General features: G+C 38.0%; 1 protein-coding gene across 1 annotated transcript; it reads left to right on the forward strand.

The window, feature by feature from the left end:
• The first annotated feature begins 1025 nt into the window (after positions 1–1025).
• Positions 1026–9439, forward strand: LOC148116291 (vomeronasal type-2 receptor 26-like). Its single transcript, XM_087893359.1, has one exon. It carries the CDS (start codon positions 6984–6986, stop codon positions 7938–7940), a length of 957 nt encoding a protein of 318 aa, XP_087749485.1. The 5' UTR covers positions 1026–6983; the 3' UTR covers positions 7941–9439.
• Positions 9440–9858: the final 419 nt, after the last annotated feature.

Genomic DNA, 9858 nt, shown 5'->3' on the forward strand with positions numbered 1-9858 from the left:
CAGCACTATCCACCTCTGAGGAAATCGACCTGCCAGGGAAAGAGGACATTCATCTATCTATGTCTCTTTGATAGAGCCGGAGGGAGGGAAAAGACATCTGAATGAACAGATTGAGATACAAAGCAGAGAGGTTGAGGCAGGGATAATATACACACACAGAAAAAAACAGCAACATTCCTGGAGAACAGATCTATCAGTCTTCTGTGGGTCCCATTATAAAATAGGAGAAAAAACAGGCAGGAATCTCAGGCTGAAAGCCACAATATTCATGAAGTGGCTGGATGAAGTCCAGTGAATGGATAGCTGGAACTGCATAAATCCTTGTCTCTGGCTAATCTATTTATTTTATTTATTTATTTTATTTTAATTAGATTTATATGCCGCCCTATCTCCACAGGACTCAGGGCGGCTCACAACAATTAAGATATACAATCTCAATCCAAGTAAGAAACATGTTAAAATACATATTAAACGCATATTAAAATACATTAAAAATCAAAACCCCATCAGTCCAGGCTGGGCAATTTAAACAGCTATGTTTTTAGTTCACGGCGGAAAGTGCGAAGGTCAGGGGCCAACCGGAGCCCCCGGGGGAGTTGATTCCAAAGGGTGGGTGCGCCCACAGAGAAAGCTCTACCTCTGGGGGTTGCCAGCCGACATTGTCTAGCTGACGGCACCCTGAGTAGGCCCTCCCTGTGAGAAAGTACCAGGCGATGGGAAGCCGTTGCTGGTTGCAGATGGTCCGACAGATATCCTGGGCCCAAGCCATGTAGGGCTTTATAGGTCATCACCAGCACCTTGAATCTCAGCTGGAGGGCAACCGGCAGCCAATGCAAGTCACGCAGGAGAGGTGTAACATGGGCGTATCAGGATCCTCCCATCACAACCCGCACGGCCGTATTCTGCACCAGCTGAAGCCTCCGAGTGGTCTTCAAGGGCAGCCCCAAGTAGAGAGCAATACAGTAGTCTGTTGCAATATTTTCTGGATCAGACTCAATAATGATAGTAAGAATTAAAGGTTTAAATATACTTCCTTTTAATTACAATAGGCATTCTATATTCACTGAATATTTACAGATAGAAGCAAGGAAAAGGGTGAAGGTGGCTCCTTATATATACAATGGGTGGAGCTATAAGTAGGAGTGGTGAATCATGAATACATTAAGGATTGAAGAATAAGTTAACCCCTGATATCCCATTCATATACTATTTACACATTAGAGAATAAGGCATTTACATCTGACAAATCCCCCTCTAAATGCCGATTCGTTATACAACACCAATTACATTCAGATTCGGGACAATACAAGATATACAGTTTAGAAGTCAAATATTTGTGCTGTTTAGAAGGTAGAGGCTTTGTCAATATGTCAGCCAATTGTTCTGAAGTATCACAGTGCACTGCTTTAATAAATCCATCCTGAGACAGTTGTCTCACATGTTTAAATTTTATATCTATATGCCTGGACCTTTGTCCAATGGCATCGGATCTAGATATTTCAATGGCTGCTTTGTTGTCTTCATGCATGACAAAAGGCAAAGCGGGTTTTCTCCAAACATCTGAAATTAAATCGTTAAACCATACAAGGTTATTTGCAGCTTTGGATAAGCAAACATATTCCGCTTCTGTCGTTGAAGTGGCTACCAGTTCTTGTTTACCAGTGTACCAGTAAACTGGACAGTTATTTAAAAGAAAAATATAGCCAGACGTACTTTTTCTGCAAGATGTGTCTCCAGCCCAATCTGCATCTGCGTAACATACAAGCTTTGGTTCTTTATTATCACTAGGTTCTAATACTAAGCAGAAATCTAGTGTATTTTTTAGGTATCTTAAAATTCTTTTAACAGCTTCCCAGTGATACATAGTTGGTTTGCTGACGTGTCTGGATAGTAAATTGAGTGGTAAGGCGATATCAGGCCTAGTCCAATTAGATATATAAAGAAGTGAACCTATGATTGATCTATAAAATGTGTTATCCTTGAATTCAGGAGAAGATTCATCAGTATTTCTAAGAAAATCAGTTTGCATGGGGGTATCACAGGGTTTGGCATTGATTAAATTACATTTATTTAAAAGTTCTATAATCTTATCTTTCTGAGTAAGTTTGAATCCCCTTCTAGTCTTATTAATTTGGACACCAAGATATTTGTTCACTTTACCTAGGGATTTCAACGAGAAATGTTCATTTAACTTATTTACAAAAGTTTCTCTTCTCTCTTTGTGTTTTCCTATATATAAAATGTCATCTACATAAATCAACACAAATTCAATGTAATCATCATCCTTTTTGACGAAGAAACAGTTATCAGCAGTGGTGGCATTGAAATCCATGGTTTTAAGTACTTTTACTAAACAATCATACCATCTTTTACCAGATTGTTTTAACCCGTATAAACTCTTATTCAACAACCAAATTTCATTTTTGTTGGTGTATTGACTGTGAGGTGCTCTTACATATATTTCCTTATCTAGTTTCGCGTGTAGATACGCAGTCTGTATGTCATATTGAAATACATCAAGGTTGAGTGCTGATGCTACCACTAGTGCTGTTTTGACACTCTCTGTTCTTACTGTGGGGGAATAAGTGTCAGTATAGTCCTCCGGATATTTCTGTGCATAACCTTGTGCAACTAATCTAGCTTTGTATAGAGTATTGCCTCCCTCTAAATTCTTAATTTTATATATCCACCTGGTACCAATAATTGTTTTATCTTTAGGTGCAATTGCAGGTGTAAATACATTTAATCCTTGTAAACTTTCCATCTCTTTCTTCATTGCTAATTCCCATTTTTCTTTTTCTTCGCGAGGAAGTTTTAACACTTCTTCATATGTGTTAGGTGTTATTGGTTCACCATCCATATGCATTATGTAATCCCTGTATTTATTAGGCATTTGATTCCTGTTGTTCCTAATGACTCTTTCAGGTTTACTATTGTTATCATGCAAATATCTTGCTTCCTTTCTTGTTAGTGTGTCTGTCTTTATTTTGTGTTGGCTATTTGTCCAGGTTTTGTTTTTGTTTTTGTGTTTGTTGATATTTTGTTTTTCTATGGTCCCTTCCTCACGAGATTTTGTTTCTTTGCATTTATTTGGAAATATTTCATTAAGATGTAATTTAGACCAGTTGGCCTGTTCATGGAACACAGCTGTTCTGGAAACTATAAATTTGTTATTATTATCAATGAATCTGTACCCTTTGGTGCCAGTTTCATATCCCATAAATCTGAGTCTTCTGGATACGTTTTCTCCCTTTCTTCTCAACTGTTTAGGTATGTGTACGTCTGCAGTGACTCCAAATATGTGCATGTGTGCTAATTTTGGTTTTCTATTATACATTACTTCATATGGTGTCTTATTCACAATACTGGACCAGGTTCTATTTTGTGTGTAATTTGAATAGTGTAAGGCTTCTGACCAAAATTGTTTGCTTAAGCCAGCATCCTCTAATGTGCACCTAATCATGGTTTGTAATGTGGAATTTTTCCTCTCTGCAATCCCGTTCTGAAATGCAGAAAATGGGCTAGACGTGTAATGTAGCATTCCTCTATCCTTTAACCATTGTGAGAATTCTTTAGACATGAATTCACATCCTCTATCTGTCATAATTTGTTTTATTCTAATATTGTGTTGTGTTTCTATGCGTTTGTAAAATTCCTTAAATTTTTGAAAAGTTTCATCTTTATGTTTTAACGTATAAACAAACCCATAACGACTATAATCGTCTACTATTGTCAGGAAGTAACGTTTTCTATAAGTGATCGATGGAGTTAATGGGCCTACTAAGTCCATATGTACTAAGTCAAAAATTTTGTTAGTTGATCTGGTAGAGTTTCTTGGCCTGGGACTAGTTTTTAGTTTTGTAGATTTACATACTGAGCATTCCAAATAGTTTTCACAATTTTTTATTTTGACACCTTCTGCGTGTTCAGTCATTTTTTGTACTACAGGAAAGCTGGCATGTCCTAACTTCCTATGTAAGATGTGAGCACACTCATCATGAATTGGCTTACCTATTTTTGGTTTTTTTTTATCGTGTGCATCTGTATGATCATGAGATATTTTACATTCATCATTGTCACTGTTGCTAATATATTCATCATCTGCTTCAATACAATTTTCTATATTTGAATCAATGTTATGCAACCATTCTTCCTTTGTTATCAGATAAGGTAGGCCTCCTTTAATTATTACAGTGCCTACATTTGTTTTATTCTTCTCCAAAGTCGCTTTTCCCTTTGAGAAAACTATATTAATGTCAGAATCTTTACTTAGTTTTATGGCACTTAGTATGTTATGAGGTATTTCAGGTATCAACAATACCCCCTCTATTTTTCCTAGACCAGGCAAAGTTACATTTCCTCTGCCTAATACTTGGACCTTTTCTTGGTTAGCTACCTTTATTACAAATTTATCTTCTGTAAATGAAGACAATATATTCTTGTTATTAGTGGTGTGATTAGTTGCTCCAGAATCAATAAGCCAATTATTGTTCTCATTTTGCTGTAATTTTGTGTTGTCTTGTTTATTTAGTCCATTCAGTGAACCAGATTTTCTATCCTTTGAATTTTCTCTGCCCCCTCTATTTTCTCTGTAATTTGGTGGGCTTCTATATCTATGTCTATCTATGGAGGACTGTCTATAATTGTATTTGTTCCTATATTCTGACCTATGTCTTTCCTTTGAAATTTTGGGGCAATCTCTTCTATTGTGTTCCCTGGATCCACAATTGTGACATTTGTATGTTTCATTATATTTTTCTTGGAAAGCTACTTTCCTAAAAGATTTGTGTTCTGTATGATTGCTAGAACGATTTTTTCTTGAATTGTCTTCTGCTATCAATTTGTTAGATAGACTTTCTATGGATAAATATCCTAGATTGATGGTGTCTAAATGTGACATAAAACTATCCCATGATGAATCAAGTGAGTTGATAATAACACTTTTCATTGTTTGGTCTGAAATCACCTCCCCCCTCAAGTGCAACTCAGCTCTTATTTTGTTTAAAGATATTAAATGCTCACTTATGGAAACCCTTGGTTTTACTCTAGATGAAAAGAAATCCTTAGACATCCTTGTGGTGGTAGCTACACTGTCGCTGTGAAACAAATTAAACATGCATTGAATAATTTCTGAAACAGTCTGATTTGGTTTGATGCTATGATACATTGCAGGAGACACACTAGATATTATTAAGAAAAAGGCTCTATGGTGTAAACAATCTATTTTTAAAGTCCAAGGTCTTTTTGGGGGACTAGTGATAAAGAATAGCAAGTTTTCCTTCATAAAGACCACCTGGAGCTGTTGATACCATTCTTGCAAATTAATGCCATCAACCCTTAGTTTTGGGAAGTCACTGGGTAAGTTTCCCACATTATTTTGTCCATTACTTACAACCTGAGGTAGTCCGTGGTCTCGCAAGTGTAGAAAATTGCAAAACGGCATGGGGATGCTCGCAACGAGTCTGCGTGGTTCTCTCGCCAGTTCATGTCTTCCCGGACCGTCTGCGTAGTTTCGCGCATGCGCGTTGTCCATTTCTTCTTTGACGTCGTTGTGGAAGGTTCTCTCCATCGCGGCTCGCTCGCTCTGCTCCTCTTCAGATGAGACGTTCTCTGGATCGGCTTTGGGAGTTCTGGCGACGGCGGCTGCTCTTCTTTTTCTTTTGGGGGCGTAGTCACTCGCTTCAGTCTTGGGTGTAGGGCGGAATCGACAAGGCTCTCTAGGTTCGGGCGTCGTCGCTCTCGAAGTCAGGATGGGAGCGGGCAGGTCTTGAGGTATCGGCTTGCTCGTTCTCTTCTTCGGTGGCTTCTTGGTAATTTTTAGTTTTGGCCCAAATGCAGCAAAAAGCGTTTTCATCGCTGACTTAACTTGGGATTTTGTTGAGTCATCTTCACTTTCTGATTCTGACTCTTCCGAGGGGTTTGAATCCTCTTTTTCATTTTCGTTGTCTGATAACGTTTTTCGCGCCAGAAATTTTGAACCGAGCATTTTGATTGGCTCTGCTTCGCTCACCTTGGAGGCCTGTTGAAACCAAGATGTCTGCCATTCAAAATTTCGCGCGGGATCACATTTTTTCTTCTTCGTAGTGACTTTCTCTGTAGTCATATCACTCACTGTTTTTGGTTCTTTAGGCTTCTCATTAGTGATGTTTTTCTCTCTCGCTGCTCCGCTGTTCTTCAGCATTTCTTGGAGGTTCGCGATGAGGCTTTCATCATTCTTCTGGCTTTTTAATAGTTTTAATATCTCTGACCTGAGTTCGTTATTCTCTATTTCGATTTCCTCCTTGTCATCATTTTCATTTATTATTTCTTCGTCTTCAGTGGTGTATTCTTCGGATTCTCTTGAAATTGCGTTTGTGTATTCGTTGATTATTTCTTGTTCTGTTTCCATTTCTTTGCTGTAGGCCCTGGTGTTGGGCCTATCTTTCTTAGACATTTTTAAGTTTTTTTATTGAGTCAATTAACCATCCTCTGCTACCAGCTTGTTGCAATATTTTCTGGATCAGACTCAATAATGATAGTAAGAATTAAAGGTTTAAATATACTTCCTTTTAATTACAATAGGCATTCTATATTCACTGAATATTTACAGATAGAAGCAAGGAAAAGGGTGAAGGTGGCTCCTTATATATACAATGGGTGGAGCTATAAGTAGGAGTGGTGAATCATGAATACATTAAGGATTGAAGAATAAGTTAACCCCTGATATCCCATTCATATACTATTTACACATTAGAGAATAAGGCATTTACATCTGACATAGTCAATACAGGAGGTGACTAGCGCATGAGTAACTGTGCGTAGGGCATCCCGGTCCAAATAGGGGCGCAACTGGTGCACCAGTTCTATCCCCAGGACTTCTTAAATGAAGGATGATTTGCTCTTTTTGATGCCCCATAAATGGCACATTGGGTTCTTTCATCAGTCCCTTTGTGGGTAAGCAATAGCAGAAAGGCAACACACGTATCTGTTATGCGGGAGAGATAATGTGCTTGGTAGATGCCCCAGAAATTCTTAAACTAAGACTCTTGATTTCAGATACCGCTCACTGTGAACCCTGCCCAGAAGACCAATATCCTAACAAGGACAAGGACCAATGCATTGCCAAGAAGATCCACTTCCTTGCCTATCAAGACACCCTGGGATACACCTTAGTTTTTCTCGCTCTTTTCCTCTCAGTGGTCACATCTGCAGTCCTGTTGATTTTCTATAAATATCATGACACACCAATTGTCAAGGCCAACAACCGAGATCTCACCTACATCCTCCTGGTCTCCCTCCTGTTTTGCTTCCTCTGCTCCTTCCTCTTCATTGGTCAACCAGGGAAGATCACCTGTCTCTTCCAACAATCTGCCTTTGCCATTCTCTTTTCCTTGGCAGTTTCCTCTGTGTTGGCAAAAACTGTCATGGTGGTTCTGGCCTTCATGGCCACCAAGCCAGGGAACAAGACAAGGAAATTCTTAGGAAAACCACTGACCAACTCCATTGTCATAGCCTGTCCCCTGATCCAAGCAGTCCTTTGTGTCACCTGGCTGGGAACCTCTCCCCCGTTTCTAAACTTGGACTTCCACTCCTTGTTTGGAGAGACCATCTTGGAATGTAAGCAAGGCTCAGCTGTAATGTTTTACTGTGTCCTCTCTTACCTAGGATTTTTGGCCTTTGTCAGTTTCACAGTGGCATTTCTAGCTAGGAAATTGCCTGATAGTTTTAATGAAGCCAAGTTCATTACCTTTAGCATGCTGGTCTTTTGCAGTGTTTGGATCTCCTTCCTCCCCACCTACCTGAGCACCAAAGGGAAGTCCATGGTGGCTGTGGAGATCTTCTCCATTTTGGCCTCTGGAGCTGCTCTCTTGGCTTGTATCTTTTTTCCCAAATGCTACATTATTCTGCTGAGGCCCGATCTGAACTGTAGAGAAAATATAGTAAGAAACAAAAATTTCTAGGAGTTGCCTCATTTTTAATTTGTCTTTGTGGCATTTTTAGAATGTAATAAGATTTCTAATAAATGATGACGTGAAGGACGAATTTGTCCAAAAAAGAATTCCTTGTCAAGTTCTGTGACTGCTTACAATATTCCTGTGGTCAGTCTTTTGTTTCTCATGTTCTCAAAGTGTCCTTAGTGAGGCCCAGTGCCCTGTATGGAAGGAAAACATGGTGTTAAATATGTGTTTATTATTTCAGACATTTCTACCTTCATTTGGCAAAGGAAAAAAACCAAGAATTACATACAAAGCACTGCAAGATGCTAAGGAAAAAGGGGGGTTGGGTTTACCAGACCTGAAATTGTATTTTGTGGCATGTTATCTGAGTGGGTGAACCTCCAGAATAAGAGGCTGCTTGAATTAGGGGGCCACGAATTAAGGTTTGGATGGCATGGTGAAGCTACATTAAAGTTGAGGGAAGAACTTGAATTAGAAGGTTATGTTTGCCATTGGTTTACATATCAAGAACTGAAAGAAAAGTTTAAATCAAATAAAAAGAGTTGTGGGTTTGATTTTGCTAAAAATGCATTGGAAATCTTACTGTGTGGTACTGATGAGCATATTATTGCTAAGATTTATAAAATGTTATTGAACGTGAATTTGGAAAGTGAACATGTAAAACATTGTATGATTCACTGGGTAAGGAGTTTTGGATATAATGCGATGCTTGAACTATGGGAAAATATGTAAATGAAAGGTTTAAAATTTACACTAAACAGTAATTTAAAAGAAGAATTTTATAAGATCATGGATCGTTGGCATTTAACACCGGATGAATTATTGAGAATGCATAAAGGCATTTCAAATGAATTTGTAAAGGAAAGAAGGAACTTTTTGCCTTTTATGGTGGACATGTGTTAAGGCAAAGAAATTTTAGAGTAAGATTCATCCTATAATACAGAATATTCTTAAAACGAAAATAAAAATAAAACCAGAAACTTTTCCTTTGGGTTTAATGGAAAAAGACTTGGAGAAAAATTTTGATCTTATATATGTTGACAGAAGCAAGACAATTATACGCACAAAAATGGAAGAACCCTTAGATTCCCACTATGGATGAATGGCTACAGAAGCTGATGGAGATGGCAGAAGTGGCCAAATTGATCATTTTGGTTAAAGGAACGAATATAAATACCTTTGTTTCCACATGGAAACCACTTCTGAATTTTGTGCTTGAAGTGGGAAAAAAATGAAACTTTGATTTTCGGTTTTACTGATTAGATTGATATGTTTTTATTGAAATGGCTAGTTGATATTACTATGGAAAAACAAAAAGTTGTGGTTTGATGTTAATGCTTTTTTTTACTGCAAGAGAAGGAGTCGGAAGTCAATGTTTCTTCTTTTCTTTTCCCCAATTTCTTCTCACTTTTCTCTCCTTGTTTCCCCCTCACACACACTGTGTCTTCCTATTTACTTTTGTATTTTGTATTTTATCTTATAACCTAATAAAAAATGTTAAACTTGAAAAAAGATGTGTTTATTATTTCAAGGAGGAAATTTTCTTAGTTTATTTAGTTTATTTTTAAGGTAGTGTTTTAAAGGATTGGGTTCAATATCAGTGTTTCTAAACATATATGGCTGTTTTCTTAGATGTTTGAGGCTTTATAGAACTTCCCTATCACTACTCAATTGTTTTTGAAATAGCAGAGTTTAAATCACCCACCCATCCAGATCTGCAGTACTGCCTCATCAATGTTGGGCAGAATTTCCCTGAGAGGAATGAGCAAAGAATGTCATAATTATATGGAGTAGGTTAGACATCTCTTGTGACGTATCATCTTGTGGACTTCCCTAGTAAACTACGCTGTGTGCACAGAAGGTCTCCACAGGAATCATTCTATCCATGCCCAACACCACAATCAAATTTCTTTAATGAGGA

This window comes from Pantherophis guttatus, chromosome 1 (assembly GCF_059756535.1).
Source record: "Pantherophis guttatus breed Tessera chromosome 1, ASM5975653v1, whole genome shotgun sequence".
Taxonomy (NCBI): Eukaryota; Metazoa; Chordata; class Lepidosauria; order Squamata; family Colubridae; genus Pantherophis; species Pantherophis guttatus.